Source organism: Trachemys scripta, chromosome 2 (assembly GCF_013100865.1).
Source record: "Trachemys scripta elegans isolate TJP31775 chromosome 2, CAS_Tse_1.0, whole genome shotgun sequence".
NCBI classification, from domain to species: Eukaryota; Metazoa; Chordata; order Testudines; family Emydidae; genus Trachemys; species Trachemys scripta.
This window is the reverse complement of record NC_048299.1, coordinates 93760744-93783951: the sequence shown is the minus strand read 5'-3', so window position 1 is coordinate 93783951 and position 23208 is coordinate 93760744. Positions and strand designations below refer to the sequence as shown.

Sequence of the window (23208 nt, the reverse complement as noted above, 5' to 3'; positions counted from 1 at the left end):
AAGTCATCCAGGTATTAGGGGTGTGTCTGCCATCCCTGTGAAAATTCATCAAAATTTGGTCAAATTATAAACCTCTGGAAAATCTCAGTTCACATGTGCTCAGTAGAGATATGTTAGCATTTGGCAGCTGAATTCTCAGAAGGTTCTGTCTGCACTGAGCATGCTCCATCTCCTTACAGCTTCTGTGTGCTGATGTGCATGCATCATCCGCAGAGAGCCACTGACCATGCTGCATACCAGAACAACAGGGGCTCAGCAGGAATTTCCCTTCAATTGCTCCTCCCTGCTTCTGGGGTCAACTCTGGTGCCAGGCACTGGAAGTGAGAGTATGAGGTATGAAAGCGGGCACTCCTTTGCCCTAACTGCCTTGCCCATGTGCTGTGAACTAGGAAGCCACCTGACTGAAATTCAAAGGGATAGAAATTGGAAGTAGGGCATGGAGGAGTAGATGCCTGAAGGGGGATGGCAGCCTTGGGTTGGGGGGTTGGAGCAGGAGCTGAGGGTAGGGAGGGGTTGTGTAGGAGCCTGGGACATATGCAGTATGATACAGTTTTGAATTATATGATCACTTACTATTTTTCCATTGAATGTCTGCCTTATTCAGTACATTGGATAGACCTGCTCTGCGGATGAATCAGGGTTGTGAAAGAGACTGTTGTCTGCAGGACCCCTGTCTCGTTTGTTGCAGAAGTTAGAAGGCATATAGTGAACGAGGCAGGGGAATCCAGGAAAGAGAGGGAGGAAGAATGGTCCAGTAGTTAGGATGCTAGCCTAGGACATGGGAGACCTAGATTCAAGTCCCTGTTCCATCGCAGCATTCCTCTATGACTTTGGACAAGTCACTTTACCCATGTAGCTTCTCTGTGCCTCAGTTCCCCATCTGTAAAATGGAGATAATACTCCTCTATCTCACAGGACTATTGTGTATCTTAAAGATTGTGAGGTGCTCGGATACTATGGTAATGGGGGCCATATAAATACCTCAAATTTCTAGATAGTTAGGAAGAGAAAAGATGGTCTTGTGGTTGAAAGGAGTTGCATGCTCCCTGGAGAACTGGATTCTAGCCTTGCCTGTACCACAGAGTTCCTGTACAATACTGGGCAAGTCACTGAAATCAAACTTTTCCACGTGGCCACTGTGTGTTCTTCATTTTCTCAGTACCCAAATTGAGACACTGAGGGTCTGACATGCAGAAGTGCCGAGCACTCAGAACTGTAGTCAATAGAAGCTCTGCTTTGGACACACAAAGTGCTATGAAATACTAAATGTTCTGGAAGAATCTAGCCTTAGGTGTCTCAAATTGGGCACCCAAACATAGCTGACAGAATTTGTTTTTGGGTGTTTTGCCGTTGACTCAAGCAGCAGTGAGCCCAAAATACAAATGAGCATGGCCGTGTTAGTGGATTCTTATGATGAATTAGTTTTTGATTTGTTTTGAATTCTTCCACATATATTCTACTGCTAAGCTCTCGAGAGAATGCCACTTCCCTCCTTTTCATTAAGACTGATATGTGTGTGTCTGCACAAATCCCTGTTTCTTCCTATCCCTCTTGGCATTTACCTTGAGGATTAATGACTGTAAAATACTTTAAAAAAATCAATAAAATGTATATTAAAAAATTAACAGCAAAAATACATTGAAAATACATTTTCTAACACTGCATTCACAGGAAAAGCAATTGGCCGTGCAGATTTGAATGATTCATTTAAAAGAGCCTGAGAACATATTTGTAGAGGCTGTGATCTATTGGCATAATTTTTGCTGGTTTATTAGTGGAGTTGTCACTCTTAAGAGGAAGAGTAAACATCTCATTTGGGGACTTGGGATTCAGGCTAGTAAAATGCAACTACAGAAATAATTTATAAATAGTGGATATAATTAACTTAACTGCATCTCAGAATTAGGGCAGACAACTACTTTGTTAGCAAGTGCACAGACACAGGGCACAGACTTTAGTGAAACTGATGCTATTGAAGATTTTCCCATTTAGAAATACCAGTTACTTGGGAAATCAGTTTACTATTGAATTTGTTTAAATATTAAATAGTAGAATATTGGCTAATTTTGTATTTATGTGTCCCATATTCTTTTTATCACTCCTTATAACACTCCAGAGTGCTAGTTCTAAGAGCAGATAAGGTACAGACTATTACATGTAAATAACTTCAAATTATAGAGCAGGAGATTGAGCATCAGTTGTGTTATTTTGTATGTTAGAAGTGTCTCTCTGTTGACTTTCACATAAAATGAGTTTCTACCTGAAAAGTGACTCTCAAAATGGCATTGCAAGGTTCCATGTCTGCTGTATCTCAGTAACTTACAGTGCTCATTTTTCAGGTAAAACATTTTTTTCCCCAGCTGCCAGCCCTGCAACTGCAGATCTGAGGGTCAAGCTGGGTTCATGGGTCTAAATTCACCAGTAGTAACTGATCTGGAATCAGAGGTTTTGTCCTCATCTATCCCTCTGTAGTCTCTTGAGCATAAGAAAGCAGAATTTGGTCCTGGACTGACAATTCAGTTGATGTGATGATGTGTATATGAGTGGAGTACAGAGTCATAGAAAGAAACTTATCGATACTCTGGGCTAGGTTTTGATCTTGTAATGATCTGTTTGATCTGAAGTCAGCGATCTAACCTGATTTACAACAGTGTTAATAAAATCAGAATCTGGCCCTCTGAGTCAAAATTTAACTGGCAAAATCATCTTCACACCAGAGAGTAGATTAGGGGACTGTATCTGCAATTCATGTAAGAAACTCCTGACTCTGAAGTTGCAACATTTAAAAAACAAAACATTTACAGCAGCAAGTACATGATGGTCAAAAGACTGCCAAACCCTTTCTCAGATAACTGTGCTGCCTAATTTTTTTTCCTAACAAAACTGCTGCTCTCTCAGCTTTTGATATGGGGTTCCATTTGATCATGTTTGGGAACTTCATGGTACCGCTATTAAAAACATCTCTGAAATAAATGCATGGCTTCAAAGAGCTGGTAATAGCGCTTTTAGAAACTAGCACAGTGCTACAGAAAAAGAAATTATATTTCTGACTTTTAAAAATCTTGGTCCAGATGCACAATTGGTGCAAATTGGCATAGCTCCAATGGAACTGTATTGATTTACACCATTTTAGAATCCACACTCTTAAACTGTGAGATAATCTCCTAAATGACCATCACAGATCAGAAGTGTGAAGTGTCTGTTCTCTTTTCTTCATTCTTACAAAGCTAAATGAGCATACCTTGCATCTTCATTTGATTATTGTAAAATGCATTTTTTTAGAATAAAGTTTGGGGCTATATAAAAGAAGACCAGTTGTGTCTGAAATCAAAAGGCTGAGGAGTGTCAAGAAAGAGCCTGAATTAGCTAAGGTTACCTCACAAAGCGTAGTAAGAAATTGACTTAGTGAGGAAGTATGAGATCATAATTAGTGGTCTGAATGATCTTTCTTTCTGCAAGTTAAAGGCATTCATACCCTGGTGCTGGGGAGTACATAAGGTTGTGGGCCAATTTTTTCTCATTTGCACTTATGTGAGGCCTGAATAACTGAGGTGAAACCTATGAAGTAATTCTAGCTTTGCACTAGTGTGAATAAGAACAGAACAGAGACCATTACCCAAAAATCTGAGCTTTGATAAAATGGTGGAACATTATTCTGCCACCAACTATATTTTTAATCTCAGGAATGATGACATATAAACCTTTTTTTTCTAAGACTTCATTAAAAACAGCTTGTTAGAATTCCTGGAATTGAAAAGCCAGGTTTTATTTGATGTTGTATCCAACACTTTCACTAAGTCACTCATTGAGTAGATGTTTTTCAGTCATTCTATGTTAGTGGAATTCTCATTCCTGAATAGAAAAAAAATTCCTGTTCTAACATTTTTAAATTTAGTAATACCTAGAGCTGTGCAGGAACCAGGATTTCTATTCCGTGAAAATATTTGAAATTTTCTGCAAAATGGAATTTTTGAAAAAAAATGTTTCAAGTTGATTGGAAAATTACATTTCAATAACATTGAAATGTTTCATTCCATTTTGACTTTTAAAAAATAAAATTTCAAAGTGAAAATTTTTGACTAGTTCTAGTAATATCCTTTCCACTTCCAGGATACAAGTCTGCATAAGCATTCTTTAGTGATTATATGCTGGCTCCATAAAGCACAGTGTTCTTAGCCATCCCCAGTGTTGTTGTGACAGATTCCCACTGCAAATGAATTCTTTGCAATAGAATCACAGGCTATAGTGGAAATTCTGATACAGTAGTGGAGACATCACTCATCACAGGAAAAACGTGTTCCGGGAAGTCATTCAACTGTCTTTGCTTTAGGCCTGGTATACTAGGGTTACCATTCGTCCAGATTCCGCCGGACATGTCCGGCTTTTTGAGCTAAAAATAGTGTCCGGGGGGAATTTGTAAATGTCCGGACTTCCCCCCCCACCCCACGCAGAGCGCGCGCGGCTAACAGGGCAGCCGGCCGGATGGTGCCACTTATATGGGGCTCCGACAGCCAGAGAGAGCCCCTCCTCCGCTTCTCCTGCAGCAGAGATCACTCCCTCCATCCATTTGCAGATCGCCTCCAGCAGTCTGGAGCTCCTCCCCCGCTCCTCCGCCCCTGCTGCCCAGCGTGCCGAGACGAGTGGCAGTGTAAGGGGGCCAGGGGGTCGGAGTGGAAGGGGCAGGGCGGAGCTAGGGCAGGGCTCCTCCCGTCCTCTTTTTTGCTTGCTGAAATGTGGTAACCCTAGGTGTACACTGCCAATTTTTTTCTCCAAAAGGCAACTTTTGGTGATAAAACAGCAGAGGTATACACACTACAAAGCCACTTTTTGTGCTGAAACGTCTCAGTTGCACCACTGTAATAAAATGACCCCGACGAGAGTCATAAGGCTTTTTGGACCATAGTGCCAGTGTAGACACTGTAATTGACTTTAGCGCTGTTATTGGCCTCTGGATTGTGTCCCACAATGCCCATCCTGACCACATTGGTCAGCAGTTTCAACTCTGTTGCCCTGATACCAGGTAAACAACCTTCCGCCCCTCCCTCTTTAAAGCCCCAGGAATTTTGAAATTCCCCTTCCTGTTTGCTTGGCGTGCAGAGCTCAGATCACATCTTCCCAGCTGACCATGGCGGCTCCACACAGCAAAAAACCTCCTGCTTGGACCACTGCAGAGTTACTGATCTGATAAATGTTTGGAGAGAGGAAGCTGTCCAGTCCCAGCTGTTCTCCAGCCATAGGAATTTCAATACTTATGGCCAGATTGCGCACAGCTTGCACGAAAAGGGATATGACCGGGACATGCTGCATTGCAGAGCAAAGGTGAAGGAGCTGCAGAATGCGTACAAGAAGGTAAGGGAGGCAAACTGTCACTCCGGTGCTGCGCCCCAGAACTGCCATTTCTATAAGGAGTTGGATGCTATCCTAGGTGGCGACCCCATCTCCACCGCAAAGAGCACTGTGGATATTTTGGCGGGTCTGGAGCCAGTGGAGAGTGGACTTAACCCAGAGGAGGAAGTAATTGATGAAGATGTGGAGTCTGTGATGCGTCCATTCAGGTGTCTAGCCAGTCTCTGCAGTCACTCTCTGGCGAGCCAGAAGCAGGAGAGGAGACCCCTGGCAAGTGGTTTTGCTTTGTGAAGTTCTGAAGTGGGTTGAAGGCAGAGAAATGTGGAAGGCTGGCTTTGTTTCTGTGTGCTGGGCATTTCCCCGCACAGCTAGGCAGTATGACGGAACGGGGAGTTGATGCACTCCGAGATTTCATGGGACTCCTCCAAAGAGATCTCTAGGAAACTTTACTGCAGGTACTCAGTAATCTTCTGCCGGAGGGTCCTTGGCAGAGCTGCTTTGTTCCTTCCCCCACTGAGAGACATTTTCCTGTGCCACTCTGCAATTACTTGGGTAGGGACCAAAAGTGCACACAGGTGAGCAACATAGGGACTGGGGTGGAAGCCGCAAGCATGTAGCAGATGTACCCTTGCTTCCCTGCTTACCTTCAGGAGTGAGATATCTTCCATAGTGACCGCCGCCTGTGGAAACAGTGGGAAAGTTTAGAGTGTTGCCCCCATAAGTGCCCTGCGACCTTTTCAGATTGCTTTTCTGAAATACACAAGACCCCTATCCCTGGGTTCACTCACCATTCTTGGGGTCTTCTGCTTCATGTGTACTTGCCTAGGGTCACCGAGAAAGTGATAGGTATGTTACCAACAGTGTTACTGTTTCAATGCTCTGTGTGTAGTTGACAGTAGTGCTTCTTTTTATTGTTAATTATGCTTCGAGACTTGACCTTGAGAACCAACCCCCAACAGCAGCAGAGCGTCTGTTGAGAAAACAGAAAACAAGATGAGAAAACAGCTGAGACGGACCAAGGAAGATATGTTCTGGATGGTGCTGCAACAGTCAGAGGCAGAAAACACTGAACGCAAGAAGTGGAGGGGAAAGACAAGAGAGTGATTCTTACAACAGGGATGCCACAGAGAGGCTGATTAAAGTTCTGGAGCGTCAAGCCAACGTACTCCAGACTCTCGTAACACTCCAAACTGAGCAGATGCATGCCTGCCCTCCCCTTTAGCACATTTAGAACTCTTTCCCATGCACTCCCAAAAGTCCCTCTGCACATTCCTTTCCGTTTTCTGGCACTTTGCGTTTTCCCCTACACTCCACCCCCGCAGACAGCTTTTCAAATGAAAGCTGGACCTATACTCAGCTATGAAAATCAGCCCCCCGCCCATCCCAGTACCTTCTCCCCCACCAACAATGTCTGTGTGGTGTTGTGGTTTATTTGGCAATAAAAGCAAAACTTTTTTGAATTATAAGCACTCCATTTGTTTCCATGCAAGGTATGGTACCTCATGGCACCTGCAAATCAACAGGCACTTTTATTAGTTCCTTACATTGAATCCTAGGCCTTAACAATCACAACTGCTTCCTAGCATACCAAATATAATTAACCATTGCAGTCCAAAGCATTGCAATAAACATTACTGGTTTTCATCTTCAAAGTGTTGCCTGAAGGCATCCCTGATTCTTATTGGCCCACGTTGTGCCCCTCTAATAGCCCTGGTGTCTGGCTGCTCAAAATCAGCAGCCAGGCATTCTGCCTCAGCAGTCCATCCCTGAGTAAACCATTTGCCCTTCCCTTCACAAATATTATACTGCGTATAACACGCGGCTATTACCATGGGAATATTTTCCTCATTCAGGTCTTACCTGCCATATAGGCATCGCTGGCATGCCTTCAATCGGCCAAACGCACATTCAGCGGTCATTCTGCACCTACTCAGCCTGTTGTTGAACTGCTCCTTTCTGCTGTCTAGGTTTCCCGTGTATGGTTTCATGAGCCATGGCATTAAGGGGTATGCTGGGTCTCCCAGAATCACTATGGGCATTTCGACTTCCACTTCAGTGATCTTCTGGTCTGGAAAGAAAGTCCCTGCTTGCAGCTTTCTGTACAGGCCAGTGTTCCTAAAGATGTGTGTCATGCATCTTTCTGGACCACCCCACATTAATATTAGTGAAACGCCCATGGTGATCAACAAGCACCTGCAAAACAATGGAAAAGTTCTGATTGATGTACTCGGTCACAAGGTGGTCTGGTGCCAGAATTGGAATATGTGTGCCATGTATCGCCCTTCCGCAGTCAGGAAAGCCATCCACAATTTCATGCATGCTGCCAAGAATCATGGTCTTTTGCAGCAGGATGCAATTAATGGCCTTGCCCACTTGTGTTAGCATAGCCCCAACGGTCAACTTCCTCACTCCAAACTGGTTTGCGACTGAGCAGTAGCAGTCTGGAGTTGCCAGCTTTCACATTGCGATCTCCTTGCGCTTCTCCACTGAGAGGGCAACTCTCATTTGGGTGTCCTTGCACCGCAGGGCTGGGGCGAGCTCATCACACAGTTTCAGGAAGGTGGCTTCTGCATCCGAAAGTTCTGCAGCCACTGCTAGTCATCCCAGACTTGCATAATGATGAGATCCCACCACTCTGTGCTAGCTCCTCCGTGAATGCCAAAAGCAATTTAATGTTGCTGCTTTCCATGTTTGACACCACGTCAGGCAACTGTGACTGCCGTTGCCTTTGTAACTTCAAGAATAACTCTACTGCCACTCATGATGTGCTAGTGTGAGCTAGCAGAGTAGTAGAGAGCAATGTGGGATCCATTCCTGCAGATGGATGTGGGGAAAGCAGAAAACAAGGGCCATTGAAAAATGCTGCGAACTGAAGACAGAAGCACATGGAATACTGGGACAGAAAGCAGTGCCTCATGGGGCATTGAGCCTGGACCCATGATGCACCTCAATCCCCTCCGCCTTCTCACAAGACCTAGCATCAGAAGGGGGAGAGCTACACTGTGGGATAGCTACACTGTGGGATAGCTACCCACAGTGCACTGCTCTCATTGGTGATGCTAGTGCTGCAAGTGTGAACATGCTATGCCGCCAGTGGAAGACAATATGAACTCAGTTTTGTGAGATTCCTTTGTAACTCTTTGCAGTCTGCTCTGGACTTAACTATCTTGAGTAGTTTTGTATCATCTGCAAATTTTGCCACCTCATTGGTTACCCCTTTTTCCAGATCATTTATGGATATGTTAAACATTTCTGTCCCAGTACAAAGCCCTGGGGGACACTGCTATTTACCTCTTTTCATTCTGAAAACTGTCCATTTATACTTACCATATGTTTCCTATCTTTTAACCATGAGAGGACCTTCCCTCTTATCTTATGACAGAATACTTTGTTTAAGAGTCTTTCATGAGGGGCTCAGAAATCAGCCTGATTTGGACTTCCATCTATCTTGGTATTTATATGATCCAGATCCCTGAAATATCCTTTTACAGGGTGGGAGGAAATATTTTTATATCTTATTTCCTTTTACTTTGCAACTTTCTGTTTAGACTCATACAGTATTTTGCTAGAAGGTAAAATTTCCTCTTTCCATGGAAATGAGCATCTCTTCTCCTTTTTCCTCTCCTCTTCCCCCCTTTAGAACACCACTCATCAGATCACTGGGAATGGTAAAGAAATGGTTGTTCTTCAGGCAAGCAATAAAATGTAAATATTATTGGTTGACAGGAGACCATTTGTATGGTTGCTCAGCCTTTGGATTCATACTTCAGTAGCACCCAGAGGCATGGCAATATCTTAGCACAACACATGCCCTATTGTATCTTACTGCTTACATCATTCCGCTAAGAACAAGCGTAGTACGTGTCTTCCCCAAAGGCCTTTTTATTTGATGTAATAAAGACTTTTTCTAGCCTCAAAACACATAGAAAAGAAACTCATAGTATGTAAGGTAATTTAAGATATTTTTCTGACACCCAAGGGAAATAAGGAAGGGTTATATGTTATGGTAGATCTCAGACAAAGCTGATATTTAAAAATATATATGCTGATTTTGTGAGAGCCATATAGCCTGCTGACTGGTGTATAGCAAGGGACAATCTATAAAAAATGTATAATGATATTATAAATATTTATAGTGCACCTAGGTGAGTGTAAGATAATAGGGATAGGCCAGAAAGGCTTTTATAATAGTAAATTTGTGTCTCTCAAACACACTGGAATTCTTTTGAAAGAATTAAATAATGCAGAGGCAAAATATTAGATATAATTTGTATAGAGATTCAAAAGTTAAGTCATTTACAAGCAGCTACTAAGTAAACTCAGAGGAGGAGTAATACTGGGTAAGTGTTAGAAAGCAAAGAGGACAGATATGGGACCAATTTTCAGAATTGAAAGGGGTTAATAGTTAAGTGGGAGTATGCCGGGGTAAATACGATAATTGTTGTTTAATGTACTTGTTTGCAATCTAGAAAAGAGAGTGAATAGAAATCATACTTTGTTGTCGACATAAAAATTATCAGGTTATTCAAGACTAAGGATTGCAAGTTCCTTTAGGAAGACCTAACAAAACAGTGTGAGCCAAATGATCAGTTCTGCCTGAACTGTCTCCCCATGTTTATACCTGTAGTTTTATGGGTATAACTGACTGTGACACATTTGTGCACCTATAATAATTTGTGCCCAGAAACTATGCCCATAAATATGGAGGACAGTGTTTGAAAATGGTATGTACTGTCACAAAAAAGTGGGTAAGGATCTATAAGCAGCAAATAGGAAAACTTGGATATGATTGGAAATTAACAAACAAACATGTAGTTGGTTAAATAGATGGAGGTTTTTTAAAAATCAGAAGGCAAAACCAAAATTAGGAATCAAGTGTGAAATCCCACTGAATCAGTTTCCTGAGATTATGAAGGGACTGGCATTGTCCTTTTGGTCCTTTTCTTCTTTGTGTATGCCATAAGGAGCAAAATAAACTGAGCAACTTACATTTTAAGCTTTATGTTGTATGCAAGTATTTATTTTTTTTACTCCTCACGCTACAGATGGCTTGATTTGTACAGTCTGCAAGAATAAAGTCCACAAGAAAAGTACATAATAAAAGACAGAATTGCACTAAAACTGTAAGAAGCTATGTGAGGGACCAACTCTCTCACTGTGCACCTCAGCAGCAATTGAGGTCAATACGTGTCCTCTCAGGAGAGAGCTCCATATCAAGAGATTGCCGGCAAGTTATTTTCCCTGCTGGACCCTTGACTATGGGATTTTCTTCCCCTGTTAGTCCAGCACAGCCCAGTTTGGTTAACCTTCAGCTCATACTAATTGCCTTCTTGAGTAATGGATGGACAGACAACCATGAGATAGATTCTTCTTAACTTAAGAGATTTTAAAGATGGAGACCTGGAAGTGGATTTTTTTCAAATGAGAAGCCAGTAGAGCGCATGGAGCAATGCTGTAGTTTACTCTTAATCTTTCTTGATTAGCAAGAGGGCTGCTGTAGATTGTACTAGCTGAAGTTTCTCTCTGGTCTTCACATTTATCAGAAATCTCCATTTTATTAATAGCCATTTTTAGTCAAGATTCTCAGTGAGTGTAAATTGTTGTAGCTCCAGTTTACACTTCACTATCAATTTATGCCTGCTGAGGATCTGGCCCTTTTCGGTTAGTCGTATATCAGTACGATGAGCAATGTTGATGTTTGTGCTTGCTTTGGTGGCACAAATATTAAACTTTAGTCATTTTTCACTTGCTGTGGTTTGAAGCAGTAGTGGGCTACCTGCGGCCCTTGGGCCGCAGGTGGCCCATCAGAGTAATCTGATTGCGGGCCGCAAGACATTTTGTTGACGTTGACCATCCGCAGTCACGGCCCTCCGCAGCTCTCCGTGGCTGCGGTTTGCCGTTCCCGGCTGTATTGTTCCTATTTGTCTCTGTCAGTTCAAGTACAAGGTAAAAACACGTTCAAACTCAGGATGGAAGAGAGTTCCGCACCCACCTCTCATTTATTTATTGTGGTCTCCTCAACTCTTCTCTGACCATATATATTTGGTGTTAGCTTCTACCCTACTGCAGATTGTAGAGGGAATGGGCAGAAGAGTAGAGCAACGTCAACAAAGTGCTGAAATGGGGAGCAGTCCTCATCACACTCAGGAGTTTAGGTTCTGCATAACACCACCCATCAGAAAGTACTGTGATGAGGTAAAAGCCAAGACTGTAATGACACCCATGGTATATGTAAGTAAGTACAAGCCTACGACCCCCCAGTTCAGATGTTTGCAATAAAAGATAAGTGAGTATTGAGTCTTATGCTTTGCTGACCTCTCTTCTGATAGTCTTCTTCATTGAGTCAAGCAGGAGCCAGGCTACAGCTTCTCATTTATAGCAGAGCTATAGTGCGCTTATCTCAATAATGGCTTCCCCATTGGAGGTGAGCATGTGATTCTTCCAGCATATCATTCCAATGCCCCATCACAGCATATGATGATACTCATGTGAAAAGTTTTGTGTTTGTACATTCATGGTCTGATATGCCCTACAATAAGACTGATGTAGTTTTTAGTAGATTGCAGGTTGCTACCTGTCATGCACATTCATTTGTGGCTCAACTTATGCAACTCCTTCTTGTTTTGCCAAGATTTTCATGCACATTGCAGAGATTTTCTTCACCTTTATGTTTCCTCGTACTTCCGCACGACTCTTTCTTCTGCTCTACTAAATGTGTTCAGAGGCACGGAAGACCTTCTAGGGATAGATCATTTCTCCTTGCAATTACATTGGCTTCACATGATCAAATAGACTTCATTAACTTGATAGCTTAAGGAAATCAAGCTCCAGGTAATTAGGAAACGAAATAAATGCTATTCCCTAAAAAGGCATGGGGGTTACGTTTGCTCCCTGGATAGCAAGTATCCATTTATTTTAAAACTTTTGCATTTTGTGTGTTCATTTTTGTTGCTTGTGTTGGACAAAGTCTAAGGACGGTGGGGCTTACAAGCCACTTCAGGCTGTGGAAATGCAGACTGGCTAGTTGCAGACTTGCAGGGCTGCGTGTTGGTGATAGTCTGTTTCCAGGAGTGAGATTTAGGTGGTGGAATCACCATGATAACAGATTTCAGAGTAGCAGCCGTGTTAGTCTGTATCCGCAAAAAGAACAGGAGTACTTGTGGCACCTTAGAGACTTTTTTGCAAACATTGAATCTATCTCCCCTTGTAAGTATTCTCACACTTATCAAACTGTCTGTACTGGGCTAGCTTGATTATCACTTCAAAAAAATTTTTTTCCTCTTATTTAATTGGCCTCTCAGAGTTGGTAAGACAACTCCCACCTGTTCATGCTCTCTGTATGTGTGTATATATATCTCCTCAATATATGTTCCACTCTATATGCATCCGAAGAAGTGGGCAGTAGCCCACGAAAGCTTATGCTCTAATAAATTTGTTAGTCTCTAAGGTGCCACAAGTACACATGATAACAGACCTATGCTAAAAAGAATATGTTTTGGTAAAATAATTATATCTTGTCAAGTATGTTCCCTGTGTTGTTTTCTTCGATTGTACGCTCTTTGAGGCAGGGAACATCCCTTTGTTCTGAGTTTGTGCAGTGTCTAGCACAGTGGGGCCCTGATCCATGCCTGTAATGCTAATAAATAATTAACAGTAATGCTGAATAATGTAGCTGCAGTCTTTTCTCTCTCTCAGAACTCTTGGCTTGTATAACTTTTTTCACAGTGCTCCCTAAGTGTGTCAACAAACAGTTTAAAGGCAAAGTTCTTCCAGCTCTGCACAGCAAATCTTGACTGCCATTATCCACTCTCCACACAGGTGCAGATGCTGTTGATGTCAACAGGAATACTGCACCTGAAAGGAGAGCAGTATACAATCTGATACAATCAGAGCCTAGATCTTCTGAGTAGATCTGAGAGGAGAACTTTACCTTGAGATAGCAACAGCTTCTGTTGTTAATAGAACACATGCACTCCCCAAAATGCTAATACCATTAAATGTCATGCACAGATGGCAACAGCAAGACAGAGGTTTGAACAAGAAAGCTGCACAGACATGGGGTCCTATACAGGGGGCCCATTAGCAGAGAACAACTGTTATAAATGAAAAGGACTTGCTAAAATAACTACCAAGTAAAATGTTTCTAATGAATCTCTGGCTGCCTCTATATATCTGAAATGATGCAACCTAAGAAGAAGGGCAATTAGTGACGTGTGCTCCAAAGTTTCTAGCCTAACGTTAAATAGGAAGGGATGTTGGGTGCAAACAAAGCAAAGAAAATTAGGGGAGAAGTCAATTTACTTGTTAATGAGCACTATCATCTCTTTTTTTTTTTTTATAGGAAACCTGACGTTTTGCCTTTTGATTCTTAATCAACCTTTGGACAAAGGTTACTTTCATCCTCTGTGGAGCAAAGGTAATAATAACTTACATATATCTTCATTTGCTTATTTACTTAGCTGATGCCCAGCTAATCTACCCTATGTCCATTGACTCTCAATGTGGCAATTTCCACTAACTGGAGCAACCACTGGGTGGGAATGTGAATCAGCAGAATACATTTCTTATTGTTGAGTGCAGCAAATGAGCGGATTAGTCAAATTCTGCATCTCTTATGCATTTCAGTGGGAAGTTCATGGACTGGGAAGGGGTGCATGTATGTTCACTTATGTAAAATAAGACGGCAGCTTTTCAGAGGCATCCTCAGGAATGATGATGATTTTACTGAGAGAGTGCAGTAGATCAATGCTGCATTGATAACTTAGGAAGTGAACGTTCCTGATAGGTCGTCCGCAAAATGTGTTAGTTTTAATCAAAATCAAATGAACCATGTACAAAGATTTATAAAAAAATGAGGATTTTTTTCTGTTGGAAATGTGCACGTTGGGCATGTTTGCTTTGTTTAGTAAACGTAGAGCTAATCATCTCTGGCATGATTGCTGTAATGCTACTAATATTTTGTAGGGATTTTTTTTTTAGAAATTTTTACATGCTTTAAGCTGTTCATTTTTTCAGTGGAGAAGCTCAATCTTTCAGAAGGTTGCTAGGAATTCTTGCCTAAAATATTCTTAAAATGCTGCAGTACAGAGACAGAAACCTAATTTCCAATATTCATTCATGGAGTTACTCTTACTTGCTACGAACGGAGCTTGACTTAAAGAGATGCGCTGTCAGTTTGAATATTTTTAATTGACCAATTTAAAAAAAGAATCTAGCTTCTGATAAAGCACTGGGGCAGTGTGTAACCTGTTAACAAGTTTGGAATCCTGCAGAAAGAGTCCTGCTGACTTATTGTGGCTGGTGCGAATTGTTAATTCTACCTTGGACATGAGGAAGGGTGAGAGAGGCTCCATGGTTGTAGGAAACTAGGGTATGAGACAGAGAAGTCTCTTCAGAGGAATAGCCATGCTGAGGGAGAGGTTTATGTTTTGCTATTATTTGAGTTACTGTTAAAGCCAAACCCCAGGAAGTGGATTAATTTTGAACTGAAACCTGTGGGGCTTTTTAGGTGGAAATATCTCCTTGCAGAAATTCCCTCACTGAACCTCGATAGGGTCTGTCTCCAAAAGTGATGGCTCCCAGAGGTTTCACAGAAGGCCATGGCCATCTCTGCAGAGGCCTTGTACCCCTGCACCAGTTTTGGCCCCAAGCAGTTCCTCACCTCCTTGGCAGGATGGCTACAATGTACAGGTGTCCTGAGGGAGGGTGGTGCTCTGTGGAAAGGATAATGATACAGTCTGGGAAGAAACTTTGGTTATAAAATTTCCAGGGCATGGAATATTTCTGACTTTGTAGTTATATAGCACCAAGGAAAGTGAGGCCTTTATCATAATCGGGTCCTCTGGGCTCTACCATAATTTAAAAATGAATAAGAATAACTGATCATCTCAGGAGCTAAAGCTCTTGTCGGGGCCCAGGTCACTTGCTGTCCTAATTACTGCATCTTTTTCCTCTCTGCCTTCCTATAGCCTGCATTGTCCCATTTCAGTCTAGTCAGAATGCCACTGCTTAGATCATCTTTTCTACTCACCGCATCACTTTTCTTAATCCTTCCAGTTGCTCCGCCTTTTCCACAACAAAGCACAAGCTTCTTTGTTGGTATCCTAAAGTCCTTTACCAGCTGGGCTGCTCCTTTCTTATCTACTTCTATGTCTTCTTGTGTTGCTTTTGACCATGCAATGGTCTCTTTCTCCCATAAACTATATACCAGACATGCCAACAATCGCCTTCTGATGATATTGCAATACCCTGACCCTATTGCTTGTATGCTGTATTCTGCTATACCTTTCCTTTGGTCTGTTCTTCGATATTTAAGTCCTACTCCTGCAATCAGATCTGTGTGTGGTGACTCTTAGACCTGCACAGGACCTCTGCAGGATGGGAACATTAGACTGTAAGCTCTAGGGACAGGGACACTTTTTACTGTAAGAACGGCCATCCTGGGTCAGACCAAAGGTCCATCTAGCCCAGTATCCTATCTTCCAACAGTGGTCAATGCCAAGTGTGTCAGAGGGAATGAACAGAACAGGTAATCATCAAGTGATCCATCCCCTGTTGCCCATTCCCAGCTTCTGGCAAAGAGGCGAGGGACACCATCGCTGCCCATCCTGGCTAATAGCCAGTGGTGGGCCTATACTCCATGAATTTATCTAGTTCTTTTCTGAACCCTGTTATAGTCTAGGCCTTCACAACATCCTCTGGCAGAGAGTTCCACAGGTTGACTGTGCGTTGTATGAAGAAATACTTCCTGTGCTACATTACAATGATGGGAGTGAAATAACAACTTGAATACTATTTAATACAATGAGGGACAGAGCGTAGCACAATGTGACCCAGTCCTCTTAGGGCTACTGCAATGAAAACAACAATTACTCCTACTAGGAAGGATGAAATTTTCAAAAGTGTCTAAGTGAATTAGGAGCACAATTCCCATTAGATAGCCAATAGGACTTGTTCTCATAAGTCACTTAGAATCTATTCAAAATACCACTCTGACTACAGGAGAAACAGAGAACCGACTGTACACAATGCGCTGTCAAATCCACAAAGTGAAAAATAAAGGAGAGATCCTGGAGAAAGATATTTTTTTGACTAACTTCTTTCAGTTACAGCAGTCTTTGGTGTTGCAGCAGGTACAAAGTGTTCAGACAGAAATGTTATTTTCAAGTGGATGGTGTCCCTTTAACAAGATAACTTGTTTCATTAGTCCGATCATCTCAGCAATAGGTGAGAACAAAGGTGAGAGGTGATCTACACATTTTGCTCTGTCCCAAGTTTATCGAGTCACGTGGATAAATTTGGACGTTCTGGGCTAAATCCATCCCTGGTGTAACTTCGCTTGACCTCAAGAATCAGTTGTTACAGCTAATTAGCCTCTGTTTTATTTCTGACTTTCTTGGCAGATATTTTTACTGACATAATTTGCAAAGAACTACTTCAAATTGTATAGGTTTGAATAAAGTTATTTCCAGTCTCTGCTTTGTGAAGGCCACTATAATGTGATTTCTGCGCTTAATTAGCCCTTTTTTTGGAATAAATATAGCAACATTCACCACTCTACCCCCATGAGATCTTCCAGTTTCTGGTAGTAGGATACTGTGGACCAGAGATCAGTACCACTTCCTTCTGTTGATAGTTCTTCAGTCATGCTGTACATGGATCTTTGCCTTCATAAGAAACTTCACCAACCTCTGCAGCTTCCAGTATCAATATTGCTTCTCACTTAAAATACCATATCAGTCTGTACTTTACTACTGCTTGTCTACAGATGGTGTGAAAAAATGGTAACACTTGAAATATAATATGTCTACAAAAGGATGGATTCTGGATTTAAAGACTGAAGCAGTCTCCACGTTAATTCAGAACCCAAGGAAGCCCAGACTTTGGACACCAAAACCACAAAGGCCATCTGGAAGGTACAATAAGTTTCTAAAAGACCAATTTTTCTCATTAATGTAGGTCACTTATGCTGGATTTTTCCAAAAGTGATTAGCAATTTTGAATGCCTTAATTTTTGCATGCCTAACGTCTGAGACAACTTGAAAGGGATCTGATTTTTCAGAAAGTGCTGAACATCTGCCTTCTGAAAAGTATCTCAAGTTGGGCACCTGAATTTGAGGCACCAGGAGTTGCTTCTCACTTTTGAAAATGTTGCCCGTATAATCTCTCATATCCTAATGCTCTGGCATTGTCCGTGTGCCCTCACTTGGTGGCAGAATGCTAAATAATTGTGCATTCAGAATCCTCTCCATGGCTGAAAGATTAATGATGAAAACTATAAAGAGCAGCAGTTATGCACTGAAAAAATAGGGTTATTATTTAAAGAGTTAGAATAATATGTTAGCATTCTACAGGGATTTGATAAAATTCTCATACAGTATTGTATTTCTAGAAATGTTAGGCTGTGCTGTTAAATAGTCTCTTTAAGTTTGTGAATGGGGAAAGATGTATTACAGAAGTGTTCTTCCTTAGATTCTCTCCTGCTCCAAATTGGGTGGGCTTGTATCCAAGGATTTATTAGTAAAATCTGGTTGCAGGTTTGAACGTTGGTTAATCGAGTCCTGTTTCTAGGTTGATGACAGATGTTATGTCTGTGCCTTGTGTAAGAAAGGCATGGTTGTGGTTATCTTGCTGATCCGTTGATACTCCATAGCATTAGCTGCTGTCCATTCCTGAAGCAGGTTTTGACTTCATCAGAAAATAAAGGCTGTCACAGAAAGTTATAAATCAGGCAGAACAGCTCAGGTTCTTATTTTCTTCTAAATATTAGGCACTCTTGCTACAAAATATCCTTCAGCCCCTGTATTGAAATATATTACCAGCACACTCTCCGAGCACTGGGGCTGGCCAAACCTTGACTGTGAGCTGCATATTCAGTGGTGATTAGGCACTACTGGTACTGGGCACATGCTGAGTAAGCAGCTGAATGGATCAGGACTTCCTGAGTGGGGAATTGTGGAGTGTAATTCTGTAGTCTGTGTTATGGAGGAGTTTAGACTAGATGACCATAATGGTTCCATCTGGTTTAGAATCTATGAATGTGCGGGTGAGGCTAATCTCAACTTCCTCCTAAAACTGGCCAGCAGAATTCCTTGCCTTCTGGGAGCACTCCCTAGGTATGGATAGCAGGAGGAAGGTTCCCTCTGTAGGAATTTGAGATCTAGCTGGGTTTTGTTATGCTTCCTGCCAGCAATTTCCTTCTTACCTCCCAAAATGATCCACAGGTATATTATGAGAGTTCTGATCACGGATAAGAAGTAAAAGCAAGAAAAAGAGATGAACAGCTTGAGGAGAAGACCACCGGGGGTTAGAAACTAGACTCTGCTCTACAGCCAAAACAGGAGAAATCTTACAAAGGCCTTTCCACTATCAAAATCACGATCAGATTTAGAGCTAAATGTGGGCCAGCTTATCTATCTTGGTCAGATGGGGTGCAGTAGCACCCAGTGGCTTGAAGTGGTTTCCATCATATACAGCAGTGACTCTCAAACTTGTTTACTGGTGACCCCTTTCACATAGGAAGCCTCCGAGTGCGACCCCCCCTTATAAATTCAAAACACTTGTTTATATATTGAACACCATTATAAATGCTGGAGGCAAAGCAGGGTTTGGGGTGGAGGTTGACAGCTCATGACCCCCCATGTAATAGCCTTGTGACCCCCTGAGGGGTCCCGACCCCCAGTTTGAGAACCCCTGATATACAAGGTTAACGGTTTTGTTCAATGGCTTTCAGCAACCCCCATTATAAAAATTGTGCCAATGCAACTGCTGGTCAGTCTTATTCAGTATTGAACTATGATAGGGCAGCTATTGAATGGAGTAGGTTATCACTGGAAGCTGTTTAATAACGACACATTACTTCTTTTTTTGAGTAATTTGTGTTATTGATGACTCATTGTTATTTACCGCTTACAAAAACTCTTGCAAGGAAAAAGTTAGAAGCATATATTATGTATCACAGTGCAGGTTGTCTGCAAATACCATATAACATGTCATGTTCCATATGCTTTTGTCTGTAATATACTCAACGATTTATTTTTTTAAATCTGAGGTTGAGGCTGAAAATCTAGGTTATTCTCCCCTGTGACTGCTATCTTTTCCTTCATTGCCTCAATTTATCATGATGAAAAGAGTTGGAGCAATTCACCTAAGCCTTTGAAATTATTAAATACATACATATATTCAGTTGCTCTGTTACTAGTCTGCAATGAACTTGCTGTGTTGGCATATGCTGTACTCTCTCCTCACCTTTTATTTTCATCATTTCCAGCTGAACATACTTCTAATACATTTCAAATTTGTACCAGACCCAGAATTGGCAGCTGGCATAAAACTTAAGAGAATTTAGAGCAGCTACTATTAATAAATAGGAAAATGTTCATAAAATGGTGATTGGAATGTCACATGGACTTATGTGCTTTATTGCAATTTCATGCAGGCATCCGGACTAGCAGTAACTCTTACTGCTGGCCTCAGCAAAACTTCTTCATCCTTTCTGAGGTGATGCTAGGCACCTGATAAGTCAACAATGGAGTATATTTTTCCTTCTGAAAATTTTAAATCAAATCAAGAATATAATTTCTTTTTCATGTTTAGTAATTTAAGTTCACCATTCTATACACTTGCTATAGATTTAAAACGTTAATATTTTCCAAGTATAGAAGGCTTGATGTTGGACTTCATGCAGTGAGTTAATTTTCTTTAACTACAGGAGTCTGAGCAGAGTTATCAGCTTTCTTGAGTGTATGGGCTTGAGAATGTACTACTATAAGTAAGAAAAGGTGGTCAAGGTTAGCATGGGCTATTACTGCACATTAAACTTGAAAACAAAACAATAACAATGGTCAGATCCTTGGTAATACAGCATTTTACATCAGCTGAGGCTCTGTCCCAAGAGTTTCCATTCCCAAATGGCCAAATCAAGAAAATTAACTCTACCACGTTCCCAGTAGTGAACTCAGAGGTTTACATTTCTTTTCATAAAGATGAGAGGTTTCAAAGGTTAGAGTCACAGCAAATGCCTCCTGCTCAGAAGTGCAGACACTCAGCACTTTGAAAATCATAGCTCAGGTGACTTAGGTTGCACGTTCTAAAATTGAGCTATCCAAAACTAGTGGACACTTGAAAATGAAGGTCTAATTTGGTTTGCCCAAGGTTACTTGGTAAGTCATTGGTAAAGTTAAGTACAGAATGCAAGTCCCTTGACTTTGTTTCATGCTGTAACCACCGTTCAGTCTTGTTTCCCTTAATATGTAGGATCGAATAAAGTCTTTAGCTAGTAACTTTGGTAGATGGCCATTAGACTGTAAGCTTTGTGTTGTTTTTAGTTCTGCACCATTTCAGCAACTGGAAATGCTGAGATCTAAGAGGAGATTTTGTTTGTTTAAAGAATTGCAGATTTGTTGTGTTTTTTTTAATGGAAGAATGATGAATAATAAAGAACTCCCTTTGTGGTGCTTTGAAAAGCTAAACCCTGCTGAGCTTTAGTTCAGAGTAACAGAACAATAAAGAATTGCTTTGAAGTACTAAGGAAAAGCCTAACAGCTGATTAGAGCAGAAGGAAAAAAAATAGTGGAGGGAGGCTATTACAATGCTTTTTACTACTGAGCTGGGATGCAAATCCCATTAGGGAACTTCTGTTGTCAAAAGTTTTGCTGTATGGAAGCCTTTGATAGCATCCTACTATATATCCTGTTGCCATCACATTTTCGGACAATATTTAAAATATGAAGCTTCAGAAACTATTACCAAGAGGTTTCAGAGTAGCAGCCGTGTTAGTCTGTATCCGCAAAAAGAACAGGAGTACTTGTGGCACCTTAGAGACTAACAAATTTATTAGAGCATAAAATTTGTTAGTCTCTAAGGTGCCACAAGTACTCCTGTTCTTATTACCAAGAGGAAAGTTCAGAGCGCCTAGTACAAAGATGGAAGGGATGAGCAGCTAAAAAAAGAATATAACCAGCAAGTGCTTTGGCTGCAGAGCTGTGGCATGGGAAGCAAAGGGCCAGGAGTTAGTATACAGAATTGGCACAGATGAGCTGAGAGAAAGGAGAAAGTTCTTCACTTAAAATATCCATTGGATTTTCACTGGCATTACACTTAGAACTGACCTGCCTGCTGTAACCATAGCCATCTAGAAGGGAATTATGTTCATTAAGGCAAAACAACCTCAGAATAAAGGGAGGGAGAGGACCAGTGAGGTGAGGGGCTAGCTGGCCGGGAGAACTCTGCTGCCAGACTGAAGAACAGATAGTGTGGGGAGTTATGCGGCTATGGACAATGAAGCAGAGGGAGGCAGTCCATAGGCTGATGGCAGTGGGATTGCCTATTTTAAGGGATGCTCCTCATTCAATGACTAATGTCCATGAATTAGGTCAGTAACAAACAAAGAAACAATTGAGCAGATAAAACCTATGATTTCAAGCAATAATGATGCAAAGGATCAGATGCTGGAGTTAGACCTGGTTGAAAAGAGGGGCATAATTTGTGAAAATACTTACAAACATCGCATGCTATTTTTTCACTAAAATTCAAAATTTTGTCAAGTTTTTGCTGAACTTGTGAATCTTAAATTTTTGACTGATACATGTATGAATCATGACACAACTCCATGCTCTGGGTGTCCCTAATCTAACTGCCAGAGGTTGGGACTGGACAACATAGGATGGATCACTCGACAATTGCCCTGTTCTGTTCATTCCCTCTGAAGCACCTGGCATTGGCCACTGTCAGAAGACAGGATACTGGGGTAGATGGACCATTGGTCTGACCCAATATGGCCGTTATGTTCTTTTTAATGTTTTATTGACAAAACATTGTGAAGTGCCATCCTTTTAAAAATAGCTTTGTCATGCAATTTGCATGCCGTTGTCCTTTACTTCTTTGAAATGCAGATGATCATCCTACATAGGGGGAAGTCAGCAGGTAGAGGGAGAGGAGAGAATACAGTGGAAAAGTGAGATGGTAGAAGTAAAGATCAGGAGACTGGGGAAGAAAGCAGGAGTGAGAGTGGATGAGAAGAGAGAAGAGCTTATTGGGGAGTTCATGAGTGCTCACATAAGGAGAGGTCACTTTATGTGCATTGAAAAAGTTGTGCCGTGTTCTGGAGGAGGTTTCCACATTTTAGTGACGCATCAGATAGTTGGGATATTACTAGGCATCCACTGGCTACTTCACTCCATCTTGACAGTCCAGGGTTTGAGGGGTTGCTCTTCAGGAGTAAATACCTATCAAGAATATTGTTTTTGTAGGCCAGGGGTTGGCAACCTTTCAGAAGTGGTGCGCTGAGTCTTCATTTATTCACTCTAATTTAAGGTTTCACGTGCCGGTAATACATTTTAATGTTTTTAGAAGGTCTCTCTCTGTAAGTCTATAAACTATTGTTGTATGTAAAGTAAACAAGTTTTTAAAAATGTTTAAGAAACTTCATTTAAAATTAAATTAAAATGCAGATCTTATCAGTTTAGTGCAGTGGTTCTTAACCTGGGGTGCACGCACCCCCTGGGGCAGGGCCGGTGCAAGGATATTTTGCTCCCTAGGCAAAACTTCCACCTTGCGCCCCCCCCGCACATTGGTTCATTCAAATCCCAATGAGCATTTATAGACCCAGGGGCCAGCCGTGCCCAGGGGCTGCTCCCCAGACCAGGTTCCCCCCTCCCTGCCCCCTGAACTACCCTGGAGAGTGCACAGCCCCCCCCGTGAGCCCTCCCCTCCTCACCCTGGTGGCTCCCACCCCGAGTGCACTCACTGGCTTTGCCGGGTTTGGGCCGCTGCAGCAGCTCGGCAGGGAGGAGCCGCCTTCCAGAGGCACCGGAGAGCCAGAGCGTCAGCAGTGAGCCCCAGCCATGGAGAAGCCGGCGCAGT

The 23208-nt window shown here is 41.9% G+C and overlaps 1 protein-coding gene across 5 annotated transcripts in view; it reads left to right on the top strand.

The window, feature by feature from the left end:
- TPK1 (thiamin pyrophosphokinase 1) overlaps positions 1-23208 on the top strand; it is a 495971-nt gene that overhangs the window by 67696 nt on the left and 405067 nt on the right. For 3 of the 5 annotated variants that reach the window (XM_034761276.1, XM_034761275.1, XM_034761277.1), the window contains exon 3: positions 13688-13762. The exons of the other annotated variants lie outside the window; for them this stretch is intronic. In XM_034761276.1, coding sequence (XP_034617167.1) covers positions 13688-13762 — 75 coding nt within the window. The remainder of the gene's footprint in view (positions 1-13687; positions 13763-23208) is intronic. 5 annotated transcript variants of the gene reach the window in all.